Source organism: Sarcophilus harrisii, chromosome 3 (genome assembly GCF_902635505.1).
Source record: "Sarcophilus harrisii chromosome 3, mSarHar1.11, whole genome shotgun sequence".
Classification (NCBI taxonomy): domain Eukaryota; kingdom Metazoa; phylum Chordata; class Mammalia; order Dasyuromorphia; family Dasyuridae; genus Sarcophilus; species Sarcophilus harrisii.
The window spans coordinates 534,598,598-534,621,883 of record NC_045428.1 but is presented as its reverse complement, the minus strand read 5'-3'; the positions used below and the strand labels follow the sequence as shown (position 1 = coordinate 534,621,883).

At 35.3% G+C, this 23,286-nt stretch overlaps 2 protein-coding genes across 2 annotated transcripts; one reads left to right on the top strand and one right to left on the bottom strand.

Annotated features, from left to right (window-relative positions):
* The first annotated feature begins 5,393 nt into the window (after positions 1–5,393).
* On the top strand, positions 5,394–22,030 carry LOC116422769 (hemoglobin subunit gamma-1-like). Its single transcript, XM_031962060.1, has 2 exons — positions 5,394–5,849; positions 20,731–22,030. The coding sequence occupies exons 1-2, from the start codon at positions 5,562–5,564 to the stop codon at positions 20,857–20,859; spliced, it is 417 nt and encodes a 138-aa protein (XP_031817920.1). The 5' UTR covers positions 5,394–5,561; the 3' UTR covers positions 20,860–22,030.
* LOC100925254 (olfactory receptor 51V1-like) lies at positions 10,238–11,207 on the bottom strand. Its single transcript, XM_031962059.1, is given in 2 exon segments — positions 10,238–10,510; positions 10,512–11,207. Coding segments are annotated over 2 exon segments (945 nt in total). The 3' UTR covers positions 10,238–10,261.
* Positions 22,031–23,286: the final 1,256 nt, after the last annotated feature.

Below are 23,286 nucleotides of genomic sequence, written 5' to 3'. Positions count from 1 at the left end.
TTAGATCAAATACAGCTAGGCCACCTTCATTCGATTTTTTTTTTCATTAATTCCTTTGAAATTCTTGATCTTTTGTTCTTCCAGATGAATTTTGTTATTATGTTTTCTAGGTTATTAATTAGTTTCTTGGAAGTTTGATTGGTATAGCACTAAATAAATAGATTAGTTTAGTTAGTATTGTACTCTTTACTATATTCCCTTGACCTATCCAGGAGCACTTAATATTTTTCCAGTTGTTTAGATTTGACCTTATTTGTGTAGAAAGTGTTTTGTAGTTTTGCTCATATAGTTGCTGACTTTCCTTTGGTAGATAGATTCAAATTTGATGAGAATAAGGTTCATACAATGTTCCTCCCCCGTCTTAATTCCCTCAGATATGTTAAGTTTCCTTTGTCTCTTTGTGAGATGTAATTTCCTTCTTTTTACCTCCATTTGTCACTTTTTTCTGATACAATCCCCTTTCCACTTCTAATTCCCTTTTTTTGTATTATAACAGTAAAATTAAATTATACACACACTCTTTATATATACCTGTAACAGAAATACAGTTCTTGAGAATTCTTTTTACCTCTTTATGCTTCTCTTGAGTCCTATATTTGGAGGTCATTTTTTTTAAACTGTGGCTTTTTCATCAGAAATAAATGGAATTCACCTATTTTGTTGAATGTCCATCTTCTTTCCTGGAAGAAAATGCTCAGCTTAGCTAGGTATTTTATTCTTGGCTGAATTCCAAGTATTTTGCCTTTCAGAATATCAGATTCTAGATTCTCCAGTCCTTTAATGGGAAGCTGCTAGATCCTTAGTGATCCTTATTGTGGCTCCTCGGTATTTGTATTTTTTTTCCTGACTCCTTTTAATATTTTTTCCTTAGTCTGATAGTTCTGAAATTTAGCCACAATATTCCTTGGAGTTTTTATTTTGGGGTTTTTTAGATGGTGTTCCATAATTCTTTCAATGCCTATTTTACCTTCTGATTCTATTACATCTGGGCAGTTCTCTTTGATGATTTCCTGAAAAATAGTGTCTAGGCTTTTTTTTTCATCATGGTTTTTGGGGAGCCCAATAATCCTTAGATTATCTCTTCTACATCTGTTTTCCAAGTCTGTTGTTTTTCCAAGTAGATATTTAACATTTTTTTTTCTAATTTTTCATTTTTTTTTTTTTAGTTTTGCTTGACTGATTCTTGATGTTTCAACAAATCATTCATTTCCATTTGTTCCATTTTGATTTTAATGAATTATTTTCTTCATTAACTTTTTTTTAACTTCTTTTTATATATGTCCAATTGAGGTTTTATATGAGTTGTTTTGTTCTATGGAATTTTTCTTCCATTTCACTAATTTTTTAAAATGAGTTATTTTCTTTTTCCAATTCACAAATCTTATTTTCCTGGGAATTTTTTATCTTTTCCAATTCACATTTCAGAGAGTTGTCTTCTTTTTCAAATCTTTCTTTCAGTGAATTTTATGCCTTTTCCATTAAAGGCATTCCACTCTCTTGCAGAGCTTCTCTTTCCTTCCCTCATTTTTCTTCTAGCTTTCTTTTAAGATCTTTTATAATTACTTCTACGAAAGCCTTGTGTGAGGAGACCAGGTTATATCCCCTTTTGTGGTTTTTGTCTGGAGACTGTCTACTATTAGTCTCCTCAGGGTTGGAAATTGCTTTATTTCTGTACAGAAGCTATCTATAGTTAGAGCTCACTTTGCTTTTTTTTGCTCATTTTTATAAAAGCCATTGTGGCTTGCCTTCAGGGCAAGGAGGTTTCCAGCTTCCTTTACAGAACAGGGACAGATGGACAGTAGCTGTCCTGTGAATGGGCTGCAAAGAGAGGATGAGCTGCAGAAGTGCTGCTACCCTGGGAAGATCCCTTTCATGCTGAAGTGTGACTGTGCTGGTCAGAACCCTGTGCTACAGAATGGCTGTGCAACTGTACTGTGAAAGTGCTGAATCACTCCCGGTGCTGGGAATGGCCAGATCCTGTAAAACGCTGGTGTTTTGGGATACACTCTACCTTTGGTGTTTGTGTAACTTCTCTGCTGATCTACTGCTTTGCATGCAAAGCAGAGTAGCCAACCTGTGGTAGAGTCCTCCCTTCAAATTCTCCACCAGTGGAGACCACACCCTGCCCCCCTCACCCCCTCTGCTCAGCCTGAGCTCAGCCAGCACAAGCAGGGAGGCAGAAAATGGAGGCTAGCTCAGGCTGAGCCTCCTCCCACTGATCAACACAGACCTTTTCTGGCAATCTTCCAAGTTATCTTTGGCTGGTAATTTGTTGTGCTCCCAATATTCATGGATTCTACCAGTCAAGCACTATTTCAGAGGCCGAATTTGGTAATCAGTAGGGAGAGTAGAAGGGAGCCCAGAATGAAGTGTGTGTCCTCTCTGCCATCTTGGCTCCACCCCACTAAATTTTTTCTTAGGGAATTGATTAATATCTTGTTCTATTTCTTTTTCTAAAATGGGATTATTTAACCAATTTACTTCTTCCTCTGTTAATCTAGGCAAGCTATATTTTTGAAGGTATTCATCCATTTCATTTAAATTATCAAATTTTCTGGCATAAAGTTGGGCAAAGTAACTCCTAATTATTGCTCTATTTTCCTCTAATTTCCTCTTCATTAGTGGAAAGTTCTCCCTTTTTATTTTTAAGACTAATAATTTGATTTTCCTCTTTCCTTTTTCTAATCAAATTTACCAAGAGTTTACCTATTTTGTTGGTTTTTTTCATAGAACCAACTCTTAGTTTTATTTATTAATTCAAAAGCTTTTTTATTACTTTTCATTCTATTAATCTTTCTTTTAATTTTTAGAATTTCAAGTTTAGTGTTTGATTGGGGGTTCTTAATTTGCTCTTTTTCTAGGTTTTTTAGTTGCAAGCTTAATTCATTGATTTTCTCTTTCTCTATAATGCAAGTAGGCTTCTAGAGATACAAAATTTCCCCTTATTACCACTTTGGCTGAATCCCACACAGTTTGGTATATCATCTAATCATTGTTATTCTTTTGGGTGAAATTATTAATTGTGTCTATGATTTACTTTTTCACCCATTCATTCTTTAGGATGAGATTATATAGTTTCCAATTACTTTTTGGTCTATTTTCCCTTGGCTTTTTATTGAATGTAATTTTTATTGCATTGTGATCTGAAAAGGATGCATTTACTATTTCTGCTTTTCTGCATTTGAATTTGAGGTCTTTATGTCCTAATATGTGGTCAAATTTTGTATAGATTTCATGAACTGCCAAGAAGAAAGTGTACTCCTTTCTGTCTCCATTTAGTTTTCCAAAGATCTATCATACCTAACTTTTCTAGTGTTCTATTTACCTCTTTAACTTCTTATTTATTTGTGGTTTGCTTTACCTAGTTCTGAGAGTGCAAGCTTGAGATCTTCCACTATTATAGTTTTGCTGTTTATTTCTTCTTACAGATCTCTTAACTTCTCCTTTAGAAATTTAGATGATATACCACTTGGTACATATATGTTTAGTATTGATATTGCTTCATTATGTATGCTACCATTTAGCAAGATATAATGCCTTTCCTTATCTCTTTTAATTAGATTAATTTTTGCTTGATCTGAGATCAGGATAGTTACCTTTGATTTTTTGATTTCACCTGAAACATTGTAGATTCTGTGCCAGCCTTTTACTTTTACTGTGTATGTATCACCCTGCTTCAAGTGTGTTTCCTGTAAACAACATATTGTAGGATTCTGGTTTTTAATGCAGTCTGCTATATGCCTCTACTTTATGTGAGAGGTGACACCATTATCATTTATGGTTAAAACTACTACTTCTGTATTTCCTGCCTTCTTGTTATCCCCAGATTATGCTTTTCTCTTTCCATTCTCCCTCACTCCCCTCCCCAGTATTAAACTTGTGAACACCACTTGCCTCACTCACACAGCTCTCTCTCTTTAGAATCCATCCCTCCCCTTAGAGTCCCTCCCCTTTTCTTATTTTTTTTTAATAGCCTTTTATTTACAGGTTATATGTATGGGTAACTTTGCAGCATTGACAATTGCCAAATGTCTTGTTCCAATTTTTCCCCTCCATCCCCTCACCTCCTCCCCTAGATGGAAGGATGATCAGTGGATGTTAAATATATTAAAATATAAATTAGATACACAATAAGTATACATGACCAAACCGTTATTTTGCTGTATAAAAAGAATCAGACTCTGAAATATTGTACAATTAGCCTGGGAAGGAAATCCAAAATGCAGGTGGGCAAAAATATAGGGATTGGGAATTCAATGTAATGGTTTTTAGTCATCTCCCAGAGTTCTTTTGCTGGGCGTAGCTGGTTCAATTCATTACTGCTCCATTGGAAATGATTTGGTTGATCTCATTGCTGAGGATGGCCAAGTCCATCAGAATTGGTCATCATATAGTATTGTTGTTGAAGTATATAGTGATCTCTTGGCCCTGCTTGTTTCACTCAGCATCAGTTCGTGTAAGTCTCTCTAGGCCTTTCTGAAATCATCCTGTTGGTCATTTCTTACAGAACAATAATATTCCATAATATTAATATACCACAATTTATTCAGCCATTCTCCAATTGATGGGCATCTATTCAGTTTCCATAAACTTGAAATTCTAAAAATAAAAAGAGAGATTAATAAAATTGAAATTAAAAAAAAAACTATTGAATTAATAAATAAAACTAAGAGTTGGAATATTAGTTTCTATTTGTTCATTTCTGATTTTTAATGAATTATTTTCTTCATTAGCTTTTTTTTACATCTTTCTGTATATGTCCAATTGAGTTTTTAAATGAATTGTTTTGCTCTAAGTAATTTTTTTCTATTTCACTAATTTTTCTTTTTAGTGAATTATTTTCTTTTTCCAATTCACAGATCCTACTTTCTTGTGAATTCTTTGTGTTTTCCAATTCACAAATCTTACTTTCCTGAGATTTTTTTACTTTTTTCAATTCACAAATTTTGTTTCCCTGCACTTCCTGGGAATTTTTTATCTTTTCCAATTCATATTTCAGGAAGTTGTTGCTCTCTTGTAAAGCTTCTCTTTCCTTTCCCCAATTTTTCTTCTAACTCTTTTTTGAGACTTTTAATGCTCTCTTCTATGAGAGCATTATGTAAAAGGAGACAGGTAACATTCCCCTTTGGGGTATTGTCTGGTGCCTGTTTGCTGTTAGTTTCTTCAGATTTGCAGACCTGCTCTTTTTTCTGTATAGAAGCTGTGGATCTTTCTTTTCATTTTTTAATTCATTTTTTAAAGCCTTTTGGGTATGCCTTCTAGCCAAGGGGCTTACCAGCTTCCTCTGCAGAGCAGGGAGAGATATAAACAGGCTTCTGGCTCCGAGATACGGGAGTGCTCTGGGTGAAAGTTTCCCCTTCCCCCAGCCTGAGGTGATTTAGGACTGGCCCAGCAATCGAAGTGCCCAGCTGGCTGTGTGGCTTAGCGACTGCCCTAAGACTAGAGACTAAGCCGTGAAAGTGTCACTGCCCCAGGACAGAGCCCCTTATGGGGCTGTGGGTATTAGCAGCTGACCACAGATAGCCGGCTCTACTGGAAGTCTGCCTGGAAGCCTCTGCCCCATGCAAATCACCCTGGGAAAGCTCTATTGCCCCAAGCCAAGCCCCACACTGTGCATATTAGAGGCTAACCTGGGCTGTGCCCTCCTGTTGTGCAGTTTCGCAACTGCCCAAAGGAAAAGCCCTGTACTGTGGGTTGGGGCTGCGGGCTTGTGCTGCGATCTGTGCTCTCACTTCCAGTTTGGGGCTCTGCTTGGAGCCTTAGTTCTCTCCCTGCCTGAGCTGATCTCCCCCCTCCCCCAGCTCCGAGGACAAACCTTTTCTGGTGAGACTCCAAAATATCTTCCGCTGGTGAGTTGTTATACTTCTAATCTTTATGAATTGTAGCAGTCAAGACTATTTTTGAGGCTTGATATAATATTGATAAAGAGGGTAAGAGAAGAGCTTAGAAAGTCGTGTGTGCCTTCTCTGCCATCTTGGCTCTGCCCCTGTTTATCTGTTTTTTATTGAATTAGCCAGTTTGCTATTCTTTCCCTCACCATGACTCTGGATTTACCTAGACCAGATTTTTACCCTGGAGGCCTGATGTCTAGGTAAAATCAGTCTCTCTTGGCTTATATGGCCACATGTCTGTTCTAAAACAGTAATTCTCATACTTTTTCATTTTAGCTTGCCTAATACTCTTAACGATTAGTGAGTTTGTCTAAATAAAGCTTTTTTAAATATGGATTAGATTTGTCAATATTATATTAGAAATTAGAGGTTATCATTTTCAATATTGTTGTTGAGATTATTTTTGTTGTTGTATTCACCTCCCAGCTCACCTGAGAGGAATTCAGAGATTTTAAGGGGTTTCCAGACTATAATTTGAGAATTGATGTTCTAGAAAATTTATGAAGAAAAATTAAGTTATAACTCCTGATTAAGATTTCATCCAAAGAAGATACTAAACTCCTCAATTGTTATAAAAGCACTCAAGTACGATCTGAGTTTCAGTTATAAGATTCTTTTTATTTTATCCACTATACAAACATTATAACATACAAAGGACAATTATGCTTACTGTGCTTCCCTTAAGAGTTAAAGACACATTATGAAATTTCTACAAATATTTTCTGTCCATGATGGACCTGTTCTGACCAAGTCTTTCACAATGATATCAGAAAAGCCTCCTTAAGGAATGAATTTACTCATCCAAATATAAGATCCTCCTATTGGTTGTCCTTTTCTTTTCTGAGGATCACTTTATTAAGGAAATCTTCCTGAATAGAACACAGGAGCATTCAGTCTCTAGAACTCTTGAATGTGGGTTTAGCTACAAGTTAAATCCAAGACTGGAAATGTTCATTTTCAAGATTGTTTTTTGATCATACTCAGAAAAGAGAACTGAAGGGGAAAAAGAAAGTTGGTAGTGCTTGGATAAAAATCTCAGGAATGTAAATCTCAGACTCATTGAAGCAAGTACAAGTTTCATGTCCTAATCTCCTACAAGTCACCCTTTTTGCTCCTGAGGTAGAAAGCACATCCTTATGTACTATGAACTAGAAGGTGAAGGTGGAAAGAATCTATTAAAGGAAATAATTCAAAAGAGGTTAGCCATTTCACAACTCACTCTGATAAACAATAGAGGGGTAATTTTTTCTGACTACTATCATTACTCAATTGCCAGTCACTGTAAATTACCAGAGACATTCTCCACTGCAACTGTATGTCTGCAATTCCATGAAATTAAAGGGGAAGTCTTCAGACTGATATTCCCATTGTATAACTTCTGCCTAATGTTTCTGATTCTGGCCTTGAAGGCAATCTAATTTTCTTTCAACATGCAAAAACATATACCTGCTCATGAGTGTGTTCATATGTGTATGAAATATGTGTATGTATGCATATATCCACACATCTATTCATATTTGTACTTACATAAGCAAATAAATACATTTGTAAAAATTATGTCTATTTCTAAACGTTTATATTTCCTATTTCTTGATCAAGGTCTATTCCACCATCAGCACCATTATTGTACTGTTGTGTTTTCTTTAACTCAAGTAAGAACTTCACATTTATTTCACATCAACCCAATTTTAATTAAACTGATTTCATTTAAATTAATAATAATAAAATAATGGCAATAATAAAAACTAATAATACTGGTATTTATTTAATACTTTAAAGTTTGTGAAGAATTTTATATACAAAATCTCATAGTCATAAAACAACTATATAAGTCATCAGGTTTTGTTAGCATCTTATTAATTATGCGACAATGGAGTCAGGAAATTTAGCAATTTTTCAATGATCATGTGGCATATAAGTTACCACCAATACACACTTGTCTCCAAGCCCAGAACTTTAGTTGTTATAAAAAATAACTTGTCATAATTTGTCATTTTAAGTGTTCTTTGAAGTATTGAAGCACCTGCATATTTTATAATCTAGTCATTATACTTCCATCTAATTCACTGTGAAAAACCTTGAGTCACTCCACTAAAGACTCATCTTTAGTTTAAAGCAGAAGCATTAGTAAAACTTTGGTGAAAGGTGGACTATAAAGAATGTATAACTTCTAAGAATGAAGAAACAAAGAGAAGTTTCCAAGAGGTTCAAAAGAAGAACAAAAGGATTATCTAACCTTTTTGATATTGAAAGAGAAAATCTGCATCAGGAAATCAATAATCAACTTATCAAAATTCATGCATAGCAAATGGAAGTAGGTGACAGTAGATAAGCACAAAAATATAATATGATGCTGAAGAATAGTATCAGATGATAGAGAGTTTATAGTGAGGTAGCTGAAGCTAGAAAGAAATGTCAAGAACAGTAAAATGGCAGGGGATAGATAAATACAGAAAGAGACAGATTAGATAGATATGTAGATAAATGGATGGATGGATGGATGATATATAGATAGATATGTAGATATAGAGATATAGATAGATAGACAGACAAACAGACAGATAGATCGACTGATAAACAGATAGATGGGATGGATGAATAGATAGATACATAGATACATAGATAGACAGACCTAAATTGAATGCTTCTAAAACTAGATTGAATGAATCTGATTATTAACAAGCCAAAATCTCTTCATTCAGATCTTGGATTGTGTCCATATTTTCTTTTTTATCAAGTAGCAATATCTTTGGCTAGGACAGGCCTGAACAAATATGGATAAAAACAAGTTGATAAATTGAGTAAGAAAAAAGAAGGAAAAAATTATTTATCTGATTCAAAATGTGCTGAATTTTATTACTTTGTTATTAATAACATTAGCCTTTGTTTTTAGAGCAAGTTACAAGATGGAGGAATTGGTGGATTGCTGTGTATATAGTTGATCTAGATTTTAATAAAACATATAAAAGCTTTTTTCTCGTAATTTTAAGATTAAAAAAATTGGGTCACATAATCACATAACTAGATAAGATACATAACTGCTTAACTAACTTGAATTAGGAAGAGTAAAAATGCAAGAGGTTCTACATTGGAGTAAACCAGGGAGTTGCTCTAAATGTTTTACTGTTTAACAGTTTTATGTAGAGAGAGTCTAGAATGTGATTTTTTTCCTGAAGGAAAAGTGTAAAATTCTTCTTATCAGTCTTCTCCAGCTTGCATAAACATTGCCATTTGGATGGAACAAAAGGAGGATAATGGGTAAGGTAAAAAGCAGTTCCTTGTTAGTTTCATCCAGATCCTTATAATAAGTATGAGAAGGTTTAATAAGTAAAAAGAGTTCCCAACAATCAGTAAGAATAGAATAGAACTGAGGAAGTCAAAGGAAACAGTAGAATAGAATTCAAGGAAGAGTTAAAAAAATAAGATGTGATCTTAGCCTGAATGTTATTAGCCATTGGCTGCAAGAAGTGATTAAAGAGGGGCAGCGAGATGGTGCACTGGATAGAACACTGGATAGAGCACCAGCCCTGAAGTAGGGAGGACCTGAGTTCAAATATGGTCTCAGACATTTAACACTTGACCAGGTGTGCCATGGTCAAGTCACTTAAACCCAAATTGACTCAGGGGGGAAAAAAAAGAAGTTATTAAAGAGATATATATTCTTTCTCTCAATGGGGGGAGGCTTATCAACCATGACATTCCATAGTTGATAAGAGGACAGAAAAGCAGGTGCTGCTTAGAATAGCATTGCAGTTAAAGACTATTGCTTAGGTATTAAGAAGAAATTTTAAGATCTAAAAGATCTTAAAGAAAAGAGTTGTGATGCTTTCTTGAAGGGCAGAAGTATGCCAAAATAATAAACAAAAAACTGGACTCCTCAGTGAATGAAGAAAGAAGTTGAAGTAGCTGATTAACAGATCCATTAACAGATTAACAATTTAACAGTTTTTTTTTTTTCTACAAAAGAGTGGCCTACTAATATCAGTAGGAATGGTAGAAATTAGATGGCATATTAGACAAACCTGAAAATGATAGTATAGTTGTAAAGCAACTATAGTCAAAATAGAAAGCAGTGACAGAGAGGGAGCACACACACATGACAGCAATTCAATGCAGTTAGTATAAGACCTCAAACAGTTGTTTTGTTATGTGGGAAATAAGAATTTTCTATCCATTCATGTGCCCAGCAATTCTCTCTGTATAACCTGACTACATCTTTGTAGCTTTGCAGGGCATTGCAGTTATTCTCTTCTCAATAAATACATCTATATTTGTGGAAAAATGAGGTCATGGTTTAGAATTATTACTGTGATATTTCACCAAATATCTGTTTTGAATGGAATTCTCTGAGCTGAAGGGAATATATATAATTATCTGGCCTGTCTCAGAGAAATAACCCTGACAATTGCCCTGCGGATTTGTTGGGTCTTGATGCTATAGATGATGGGATTCATTAGCGGTGGGAACAGGATGTACACATTTCCCATCACAATGTGTATTATGGGTGAAGAATGCTTAGCAAATCGGTGCACGATGGTCAGGCCCAACACTGGGACATAGAAACACAGGACAGCCAGGATGTGAGACACACATGTGTTAAGGACCTTAAGCTGTTCCTTTATGGGAAGCAATTGCCAAAACTGAACGAAAGATCATGGTATAAGAGAGTAGAATGAAGAGCAAGTCTGAGTCCATGGAGAGCAAGATCACAGTTAAAGCATAGAAACTATTGAATTTTGTATTGGAGCAAGAAAGGCAGATCAAATCCTGATGCAGACAATAAGAGTGGGAGAGAGTGTTTTGGCGGCAATAGGAGAACCAGAGCAATCGTACAACTGGAGGTATGATAAGCATGGTGCTCCGGAACCCTAATATTACTGTGATTTTCACCACCCGGGAGCTGGTGAGCTTGGTGGAATACCTCAATGGGTTGGTGATAGCAACAAAACGGTCATAGGCCATGGCAAAGAGCATGGATGATTCCATATAGGAGAAGGAGTGGACAACATAGAGTTGGAGGACACAGGCATGGAGGTGAATGCCACGGAGATCAAGCCAAAGAACCCCCAGCACCATGGGCATGGTAGACACACATAGGCCTAGGTCTATACTTGCCAGCATTGCTAGGAAGTAATACATTGGCTGGTGCAGGGAGGGGTCAGTGCGGATAATGTGGAGGATTGTGCAGTTGCCCATTATGGCAGCCAGGTAAACTGAGAAGACTGGGATAGAGATCCAGTGGTGGGCCCACTCCAAGCCAGGGAAACCTGTCAGAAGAAAGGTATAACTTGAATTGATAACCAGTGCAATGGACATGATGTCAGAATTGTAGAGGAAATGTGCATATATCCACTTGCTAACAAAAGGTAGAATAATTGAGAATTAAGGGTACTTCAGAAGTTATTCAACCTCTTGTATCATACTAAGGATGATTTTATTGTGTAGGTGACAAATGACTGTTCAGCCTCTTATAGAACCCTCAGATGAACCTACCACTCTCTGAAACAATTTCTTCCACATTTAGACGACTTTTCTTCCTAGCCAATTCATCCTGTGTCAAAATGAAACCTGTCTCCCTACAATTTCTATCCTTAGCTCCTTGTTCTAACCTCTGAGATCAGGAAGAATAAGTCCAATGTTTATACCCCTTAGAAGCCTTCAATTACTTGAAGGTACATGAACATTTTTTCTAAAGAATGACTTCCCTCACTTAATACTTCTAACAGAAATCAAGTAATGTAGAGGTGAAGTAAAAGTGCTTAAAAAATTAAATGCCTGGAATCCTGGAGGCAAAGTTCCTGACACCAAAATGAAGATGTAAAGTTAACTCTGCTACAGATACTGTCTGTTCTCATCTTCATCTTCCTGCTCCCTGCAGATGTCCCTGAGACTACAGTGGTATGGAGGCAGTCATCACACTACATGAAGACTAGGAATTATGGAGATATTAGTGTAGTACACTGACTGGAATGGATATAAAAGAATTGGGCCTATGGACTTTGCCTATTTATGCCTAGTCATGAAATTGCTAGTCAGAGTCACTTCACACTTGCAATGTCATATATTTCAATTCTGCAAAAAATAATATGTGTGGTCTCTTCTCTCTTCAACCTTTTTTGCACAAGATTCAAAGCTACATCTATTTGTCCATAGAGTGGTAGTGCAGTTCTATTAGTCCAGAGACCCCCAAGGGAAGAATTTAAGCATGAAAATGAGTCATAAAAGAGATTTTAGACACAGAATGCATGAAGTTTCTTGAAAGAAGATTGGGAGAAAATTTAGACTAGGAAGTGATGAAGGAAAGCATTTCTACAGCCAGTGTCTTGATGACTTGAAGGACATAACATGCAGCTCTGATATAAAATTCATCCAATAACATCCTCTTCTAATTGGAGCCTATCAGTGATGGCTTCTCAGAACAAGCTCCTGCTGGAAGAGAGATAGATTTTTACTTTTATTTTTGCAAAATCTTAGCTTATGCCCTCTTCTTTTGTCTTACATGAAGTAAATTTTGTTCCTGCCAAGCCCTTTCTTACCTTATTACCATTATGAAAAATCAATTAACCCTTAGCAAATAAGCTTAATTTTACTATTCCCTTCAGAAATATTCTTTGGGAGCCAAGATGGCTGAGTAAAGGTAAGAACTTGACTTAGTTTTCCCCAATTCTCTTCCAAATAACTTTTAAATAAAACCTTGAAAGAAATTCTAAAGAGTCCAAATTCACAATTGAATTGAATGAAACAATTTTTAAGCTTAGGGCATCTTAAAACATAGGTAGGAAAGGTCTGTCCTGCTAGAGAATAGTAGAGCACAGCTCAGCATAGGCTGAGCACCATAACAGGTTTTCTCCCAGCAAACCAGTAGAAGTCATTGGGGATGATTGAATCAGAAACTGCATCTTGGTTTCCAAAGCTCTCAGCCCTCAGATGGGCTCAGAGTACTGGTCACAAGGAGATTACAAGGGTATATTTGCTGGCATTGGGTGAAGGACTTTGTTGCATTGCCTGTATGCAGATCTGGGTCATAGGCTTGCCTTACCCTTCCAGGGGAAATGGCCAAATGAAAAAGGATATACAAAAGCTCATTGAAGAAAAGAACTCTTTAAAAAGTCGAATTAGTCAAAAGGAAAAGGAGGTACAAAAGCTTAGTAATGAAATACATTTCTAAATTATTATTGTATGAGATATACTGAGCAGTTAGATTTTGGAAAAACCTAGAAACACTTACATGAACTGATGCTGAGTGGAATGAAAAGAACCAGGAGAATATTGTACACAGTAACAGTAAGGATTGTGGGATGATCAACTATAATGGGCTTAAGTCTTTTTTGCAATACAATGATCCAATACTATTCTGAGGTCAGGAAGAATAAGTCCATTTTTTATACCCATTATAATCCTTCAATTCCTTTAAGATAAATGAACATTTTACCAAAGGAATGATTTCCCTAACTTTAATACTTCTAATAGAAGTGAAGTAAATCAGAAGTCAAGTAAAAGTTCTTAAAAAATTAAATGACTGGAATCCTGGAGGTATACTTCCTGACAACCAAATGAAGATGCAAAGTTAATTCTGCTACCGATATAGGCAGTTTTCATCTTCATTTGTGATGGAAAATGCTATCTACATTCAAAGAATGAACTGTGGAGACTGAATGCAGATCAAGGCATACTACTTTCAATAAAAAGTACTACTTTTTTTTTGTGGTTTTTTCCTTTAGTTCTAATTTTTCTTTCACAACATTAGTGATATGGAAGTATATTTAAAGTGATAGTACTTGTATAACCTACATAAGAATTCTTGCTATCTTGCAGAGGGAGGAGGTAAGGATGTTAGGGAGAAAAAATTGAAATTAAAAATATTGTAAAAATGAATGTTTAAAACTATGTTAACATGCAATTGGGAAAAATAAAATGCTATTAAGTGGAGGGCAGGAGAAAATTGAGCTTGCCATGGTACATATGCCACTGACTTCAGTGGGACAGGCTGTCTTAAGAAAAAGTTTCAAATGGGAAATATGCAATTTGTGGTTATTTTTAGTGGCTGCAATCACAAATTCTAATTAATTTCCCAGATATCCTGAAGTGGTTGAATTTCATTTGATATAACCTTAACTGTTAAAATCTGGAGGAAAAAATACCTATATGGGTACTTGATTTTCTCTGCCATGATCTAGAAGAGGAAAAATAATATAGTAGAAAGTATATCAAACCAGGCATTAAGAGACTTGGCAGTTTGAAACCTAAGATTAAGAGAAAGAGAGTAAAGGAGCACTATCTCACCAGGACAAGAAAAACTACATCCCAAGTTCTGAAGCCAAGGAAGAAATTTTCAATTGGAATAAAAAAAAACAGGAAGGGGTTGAACAAATATGGATAAAATGATATGATTTTCAGATAAATATAAAAAAGAATAAATGAGTATCTAGCTATCTGATACTGGAAATGCTATATTTTTTATTTTTGGTTCTTAATGATTGGATAAATGCAAGTGCTTTGTGACTCCCTCTCAGTGGTTTTTTAAAAGTTGATTATAAATGGGAGTTGTAAAAATGATTGAATTTGGCAAATTACTTCCTTTTCAAAATCAGAATCCATATGCCATGCATCAGTGATCTTTATTTTGATTTTTGGCAAAATTCTAAAATGTATTAATAAAAGAATGGTTAGGGAACATCTAGAAAAGTAAGCAAGAGCCATTTTCAGCTGTCCAGATCATATATGGCCACTGATCTCAGATTGCTCTGGAAGGGAAAATAAGGTGGGTAATCTTGCATAGCCTTTACTCACTTAAATCCAAATCAATTGCAAGTCATGCCATCCTTTCCCTAATGGCATGGTCCTCTTCAAGAATGAAAAATAAATAACAACAACAACAACAGCAGCAGCAGTAGTAACAGAAGCAACAGGAAAAGAAAACATTAATCAAAAATAACCAGTGTGTCTATCACAAGAAAGGGCCATACCAGATTAATAATGTAAGTCTTTGTTTTGTGACCAGGTTTCAAAATTGAGGGATTAGAGGACTACTGTAAACATAGCTAATTCAGATTTTGACAAAGCATTTAATACTTTTTCCTAATAGTTTTGGGAAGATGGGAAAAAAAGTGGGTCATACAATCACAAAACTGGATAAGATATAGAACTAGTTGACTAGCTGGAACTAGAAAGAATGGACTTGGAAAGACTTTTAAATTGGAATGACCTAGGGAATTGTCTTTATTATTCTGCTGCTTAACAGTTTTATGTAGAGAGACCATTGAAAGACACCAGACTGTGACTGATTGATTAATTGATTCATTTTTAGAGGGGCAGGAAACAGGATAAAAGTCTGCTTTTTAGTCTTCTCCAACTTGCATAAGCATTACCATTTGGAATGAAAACAGGATTGAAAGAAGGAGATTCTAAAAAGATCAAACCACAGAACTCCCAGAATTACAGACATGGTAGACATACACAGATCTAGGTTAACACTTGCCATCCTCACTCTTCCGTTGAGCATTTTGGAATTATGTTCAAAGGGCAATTTATTCCCTTTGACCAAAAAATCTAAATACTAGATATCCCAAAAAAGATTTAAAATGGGTAGTATATGGTATGGTAAATCCAATTTACAAATACTCAGAGATATCTCAAATGAAGAATAGAAGTATTTATTTTTAGAATCTTCCAAGAAATGAACTTCTCCAAACTGGACTCCAAACCAGTCTAGAGAGGTTAATTTCCAGAGGTTGAAATGAGTTATATAGTCTTGGCCGCAAGAATAAAGCTTTGAAGTAACATGAATTTGTTAAATTTTTACCTGAATTTTATGATGGTCAGTTTTGCAACTTCTTATAACTGTTTACCCTATTTCATTTCCCCAGATAAATTAAATCTAAGTTATAAATTCAATCTACCTTAATTAATGATTTTATATGAAACCATATAATCCCCCACAAAGAGGAGATTTGTTTACAGGTTAAGTAGTTCATTAAACTAAAATAATTAAGGAGATTTAGTTTACCTCAGGCTTCCTCAACAAATAGAGATTAGCCAGTTTATAGATCTCTTAGAATATCTTCAGTTTATTAAATAGTTAGATTCTTCTCTAAGCAGTTAAGGTCCAGGAAATCAGATATTTCTGCTAGAAGAGCAAGTCTTTTGGTCTCCTTCCCAGAACCTTAATAATTAACAGAACTTTGAAATGGGGTCTGAAATTATCAAGTGAAAGATCATCAGTTTCCCCATTATACTCAGGGAGGAACAGAGAGAGACAAAGAGACAGAGAGAGAAATGTCAAAAAAAAATTTTATATGCAATTATGGAAAAAAATGAAAAATAACCCCATTTAGAGAGGCAAAAGGAAACATTCAGCACACCACTGTGTTCCCAGACTTATTAGCTACATTCTTTTGGAGTGTTTTTTGTCCAGTCTGCAATTATCTTGCTGCTTTCTTCTTTGAACCACCTTCAAAAATCCACTTTTCATCAAATTTGTATACTTGACCCTTAAGCTTCAGTAGGCTTTTAGTTCCTGGAACAAAGACAGAGAAAGGCAAGAGAGATACCTAAAGAGAGAATAATGATGAAAAGTAGCTAATTAAAATGGAATTGATTTTTTAAAAATACTGACTATTCAGAAAACTCACTGAGATTCCTGGGCAGCAACCTTTCCTGCTTTGTGGTTAGAATGGAAGAGATGTCTACCTGAAGAGCAACAGGGAATATTTATCGAAGAGTGCTCTGTAACTAGTGTTGCTCCCAGGAGAAAACTTTCCTTATTTTCATTACAGGCACTGAGTTTCTAGTGTATAGGGGTGTCAGGGGAGAAGTTTGAGGAGAGGTTTTGACCTCCTCTGATTCTGTCAGTGGTCCACATTTGCTTGTTTTCCCTCTTTCCTAAACAATGACCACCTTTCAAAGTGCACTGCCAAGAGAGCAACCCACTGATTCCTACCAGAATATATTTTTGGCTGGGTTTGTTTGACTTGGCTCAGTTTGAAACTATCAAAAGGCAATTGGGTGGTTTGGTGGATAGGTCCTAGCTTTGACCTTAGATAGGAAGCCCTGCATTAAAATTCTTTCCCAGACCCTTACTAGCTGAATCTTAGACAAATGACTTAACTACTCTCATCCTGAGTTATGTCATTTGTAAAATGTAGATAATTATGGCCCTATCTTATTGGATTGTTGTGAGGATAAAATAAGTGTGTGTGTGTGTGTGTGTGTGTGTGTGTGTGTATATATATATATATATATATATATATTTTTTTTTTTTTTTTTTTTTACTTTGCAAACTTTAAAATCCTGTATAAATGCTATCTATGTCACTAGGTAAGGACAAGATGAGGAATGAAGTAGAGAGAGAGACCTAAAGCAACTTCCACTTCATTTATTCCCATTATCACCCTCTTCTCCCCACGACTTTCCCACCCAGCCATTGTTTCAGCTCTTCCAGATTTGTATCATATTTGTAGACAATAAAGAGTTGAGGGAAAAGGTTCATTTTTATCAAACAGATTGCACTTATAAACATGGAAGTTTCTTCTAGACTTTCACAACTGTTGCAATAAGGAAATTCATTGAAGTTTCTAACTTCAGTCTCTTCTACTTTTACATAAATGCATGTTATAGTGGATACAGAATGATTGTTCATGCTTTGTCCCACAACTATTCCTCAAAGCTTTCAAGTCATAACCAGCCTTCCATTCTTTATTTATTCCCTTCCCTAAGTGTAGAAGTTTGTTTCTCTCACTAGCAGATTGTCTTTAGAGCTCAGCCTGTATAAATGTATGTGTGTAATATAGGTGTGTATTGTAGGAAGGGGGAGTCTCATTAGCCTTGGTGGACCTATCAGAGATAGGGGAGAGAAAAGAGTGTTGTTGTCAGGACCAAAAAGAGATAACATATGGTATCACTTAGCTTTAATCTAAAAGTGCTATATAAATATTAATGATAATCATGACAATAGGGGTTATGGGGATGGTGATGATGTTAGTGATAGGGATGACCTAAATCTAAGAAGTCAAACTTCAGGTTAAGAGGATAAGGATATGAGGTACGAATTTGTCTATGTCCGGAGTTAGATGAGGAAGGCCTTACCAAGACTTCCAAGATTGTCTTATTCGTCTTTATTTGTTCCAGGGATTCCATTTATAAACCTGTAATCTGTGCTTAGACTAGATGCTCTAAGATGCCATGAAATTTCAGTGAACTATGAGCTTGGAATCACAAAATATTAGCTTTGGAAGGGAACTTAAAAGTCATATAGATATTGAATAGGAATTACGTGATAGTAACTACAAGTGGTTACTCTCCCTCAAATTAATTCAGTGAGGGAGAAGAATTCATTAAGCTCTAACTCAGACCATGTTTCTCTCTGTCTCTGTCTCTCTCTCTCTCTCTCGCTATGGAGGGCAGCTGTAATTATTAGGTGGAACAAAAATCTTTCATTCTGCATTTCCTATCTACTGTTTCTTTATCTGCTCTCAATAGCTAAGCAAAATATATCTAATTCTTCTTCTCTCCTTCATATACCTAAGGATAACTATCTTGTTCTCCCAATTCTTGTCTCCAGGCTGAACATACTGTTTCCTCAACAAATGCTCCTATGGCATAGGCTCAATCCCCCTTATCCAGTTTCTAAGTTTTACTCCATAGCTTATGTACATCCTTAATAAAATTTGGTGTCTAAGACTGAACAAAACACTCCAGATGTTGTTAAACCAACACAATGAAGCTATGTTATTAATAATGTACTCAGTTCTTTAGAGATGATGCCTTGGAAGCTTCACACCATCCCCTTGTGGTGAAGGTCTGACACTGAATAGTGTTCATTCTAATTTCAGAAGTGCAACTAAATTATTAAATGAAAGATTCATAATTGTTCAGGGAGATTAAGTACTCTTATTCCCTCTCTATATGACAAACTTATAACATGACTTACCAATAGTTTTTAAGGCCTTAGGGAAAATTTGAACTTTACTAAATTTATCATCATATTGGGAAAGGGGGCAGTGAAGGAAGACAATTTCACTGAAGGGTTTTGCTCATAGTCACACAGCTAGTTAAGTGTCAAATGCTGAAGGCCACATTTGAAAGCAGGTTCTCCTGACTCTGACTTCAGGACTACACACACACATACACACACACACACAGAGAGAGAGAGAGAGAGAGAGAGAGATGAAATTCTCTGTGCATTATAATGTTTATTTTGTTATTGGTCATTAAGTTTAAATAAATAATAAATTTTTAAATAAAATAAAATAAAATTTTATTTATTTTTTTAAAATAAAAAAGGAAATAGAAAACTAAGACCTCATTGTCATTTCCACTTGAGATCTTATGCCATTAAAGGGAAGACTTTTAGGTGGGTAAGAGTCCTGAAAGCTGCTTACCCATATTTTAAGAGAAGAACCATGGTCATTGAGAGAGGATCCCAGGCACTTCACAGACATGCAAAGGGGTTACATAGTCTTGTCCTAAAGGGAATGTAGGTGGGTAGACTATTGAATAGAGAAAATTATGAAGATTCAAAAGTACAGATCACTATCACTTTATGCAATAACAAGTTTTGACAATCTAGACATCATGACACTTAATTATGAATTCTAGCTTTGCTACCAGGCGATTAACTCTATAATATTGAACAAATTTGTTGCCTTTTTTGAGCTTTGTTCTGCTTGTTTTGTAAAATGAAGTAAAGTAATTGTAATGGAGGCCTGGGTAATGATTCCTTAGAGCATGCTCAAATCTTCTCTTTCCTGGTGGGTTATTCAGAACATATGTAAATATTTTCAACCTTCAAGAACTCTAACATGTGCAATGGCTTAGGAGAACTACTTCCAATCATGAGTGACTAAATGGTTGCTACCAGAAGGTGACAAATATCTTTTTTGGCTGTGATACTGATGAATTTTGAGTTTCTGAGTGGGATAATTAAGTATACATAAGAAAGAGTGATCTGTCTTTTCCAGTAGACCTTTGTTTCTTTTCCTTCCGGGTGGTGAGAAAGAATTGCTTTAAGCTGCTGATGGTAGATAGGGAATCAAGTTTTCTCCCAACCAGTTGCCATGTCTTTGCATAGCTCTAGGGCATGGATTTTTTTCTACCATACAAAGTAGAAAAAAAAAAAAAAAGGTTTCATTTAGATTGTCTCCAAAGTTGATTTTGTGCTCTAAAATTCTGTCATTAATTTTCACATAGCTCTCCAAATACTTTCAGAGTCCTTCCATTCACTTTCCTTTGTTGCCTTCTTTTCAAAGTACTTTATATACTCTTTTCCTTGTTTTTTATTCTTTCCAACTTCTCTGCCCCTCCTTCATTTCTCCTTCTCCCCTTATTAAGTTCTTTTTCTCTTTAATTTTGATTTTTCTGTCTCATTAAGTCTCTGTTTCCTTCTCTTCCCTTTTCCTCTGTTTCCCTAATTTCCCTTTACCTGGCTAGGTCATTAGATTTATCAGGTTCTTTAGTTTATTCTTTAATTCTTCATCTCTCCCCATTAGAATTGATGAGATTCTCAAAAGCTTCACTGACCTTTGCTAAAGGATGCAGAATAAAGGCAGGTATGGGGGGAGAGTAATATGAAAACTTATGGAGAGATAAGGATACCTCTGAATAGTCTAATGCTGGAGAACAGTAAAAAGAAAGATCAGGACCTGGTGGACAAAGAAGAATATAGGGTATTTGGTGAAGCATTGTAAAGAAAAGGACCAAGCTGTAGAATTCAAAAACCATTATTTGAACATAATCTAGGAAATAAGACTGGATACGGGTGAGTTGGAATATAGATAGGTTGTCTAGGAAGTGGCTGTTTTTTCAAAGTTTCATTGTATCTTTCTCCTTATCTCTTTTATAGCTCCTGGGAAACATCCTTTTGATCTGCCTGACTGAGCACTTTGGCAAGGATTTCACCCCTGAGATTCAGGCTGCCTGGCAGAAACTCGAAGCTGATGTGGCTAATGCCCTGGCCCACAAGTACCTCTAAGTCCCTATGCATCTGGGAGCTTTCAGCCTGCTGAGTCCACTGTGTTCCATGCTGTCCATCTTCTGCACCTGGAATTTCTGCATAACAGAGACAATGGTAGACTTAGAAGGTATCACAGAAGTCACATAGTCCATTTCATTCCTAATGTGTAAACTTCCTCTACTAAATTTCTGTCCTATGATTACACAGCTTCCATATGGCAACCATGTGTCATAGAGAATTCTTGTTTCTTCATAGTAAATTTTATCATTTTTGGAAACTGCTAATTAGTATTTTTTTCCCTTCTATATATTGATCCAAATATAGCTTCTTTGCACATAAATGATCCTACTTATACAATCTGGGACCAAGCAGAACAAATATAATCTCCTTTCTACATGTCAATGCTTCTTATAGCTAAAGAAAAGTCTTTTCTATTTTTGTCCATTTCTTCAGAATAATAATATCTATTCCCTTTATTGAAACAATTTTAAGTTCTTATTGTTATGACCTCATCTTGACACATTTAAGTTAATATCCTTCTTAAATATGGTACCCAGAAATGGTCAGCCCATTGCAAATGTAGTTTGAACAAGGAAGAATATAAAATGGCTATCAGTTCTTCCTCTCTTGATACTATCTCTTTATTTATTTAATCTCAAATCACATTTAAATTGCAGTTTCAAGAATGCTCTCTAGCATTCTAGATATTTCTCTTACTCTAAATATCATAGAATTCAAGACTCTCCTAAGTAGAACGGATCTCAGGAGCCAGCTAGTCCTGTCTTCATTGGAACAAGAATTCTTTCCATAAATATATATAACAAATGTTCTTCTATCCTTTGAATAGAAATCACAATGGTCAAAAATGCCATTTCTTCCTGAGGCAGCTTATTCTCCTTTGGGAAATCTTTAATTGTTAGTAACTTTTTTGTTTGTATAGAGAATAAATCTGCCTATCTGTTTGTACTGGATTAGCTAGTTTCCTATTTTTTTCCTCACCATGATTCTGATTTTACCTGGACCAGATTTGACCCTGGGGGCCTGATGTCAAGTAAGATCAGTCCCTCATTCCTTATATCCCTACAGGTCTGTTCTAAAATAGTAATTCTCAAACTTTTTCATTTTAGGTTGCCTACTACTTTTAAAGATTCCTGAGTATGCCTAAATAAAGCTTTTAAAATATGGATTAGATCTGTCAATATTTATTATATCAGAAATTGAAGGTTATCATTTTTATTATTATTGTTGAGGGAATTTTTGTTGTTCTTTTCACCTCCCAGCTCACCTGAGAGGAATTCAGAGATCCCAAGGGATTTCCAGACTATAATTTGAGAATGTGTTCTAGAAAATTTCTGAAACAAAATTTAGTTATAACTCCTGATTAAGATTACATCCAAAGGAGATACTAAACCCCTCAATTATTATAAAAGCACTCAAGTATGATATGAGTATCAGATATAAAACTATTTTTATTTTATACACTATACACACATTATAACATATAAAGGACAATTATACTTACTATGCTTCCCATAAGAGTTAAAGATACATTATGAAATTTCTACACAAATATTTTCCATCTATGATGGACCTGCTCTGACCAAGTTTTTTACAATGATATCAGAAAAGCCTCCTTAAGGAATGAATTTAATCTTCCACATATAGGATGCACCTATTGATTGCCCTTTTCTTTTCTGAGGATCACTCTGTTAAAACTCAGGAACTGAATCAGTCTCTGGAATTCTTGAATGTGGGATTATCTTCAAGGTAAATTCAAGACTAGAAATATTCATTCTCAAGGTTGTTAGTTTTTTGACATGCTAAGAAAAGAGAACTGGAGGGGAAAAAGAAATTTGGTAGTGATTGGATGAAAAGCTCAAGAATGTAAATCTCAGACTTAATGAAGCAAGTAAAAGTTTCATGTCCTAATCTCCTACAAGTCACTCTTTTTGTTCCTGAGGTAGGGAGCATATCCTTGTATACTATGTAAGGCAAAAATGGAAAGAATCTATGAAAGGAAAAAAATTCAAAAGATATTGACCATTTCACAGCTCATTCTGATAGACAATAGAGGAGTAGTTTTGTCCAACTACTATCCACCCTCAATTCCCAGTCACTGTAAAATGACCAGAGACATTCTCCACTGTAGCTGTATGTCCTATAATTTCAAGAATTTGAAAGAGGAAGTCATCAAATTGATATGCCCATTATATAAGTTCTGCCTCATGTTCCTGGTTCTGTCCTTCAAGACAATCTGATTTTCTTTCAAAATATAAACATATACCTGCTCATGGGTGTGTTCATATAGGAAAAAAGGGTATATGTGTAAATAAATATACTTCTATTTATATTTGTAGTTACATAAATAAATATACATATATGTAAAATGTATCTATTTTTATTTATTGATCAAGGTATATTCTACCCTCAGAACCATTATTTTGC

Coding starts and splice junctions, on each gene's coding strand:
- LOC116422769 (XM_031962060.1), top strand. CDS start 5,562: ATGCAAATCACCCTGGGAAAGCTCTATTGCCCCAAGCCAAGCCCCACA. Junction 5,850..20,730: donor CTCCAAAATATCTTCCGCTG/GTGAGTTGTTAT, acceptor TCTCTTTTATAG/CTCCTGGGAAACATCCTTTT.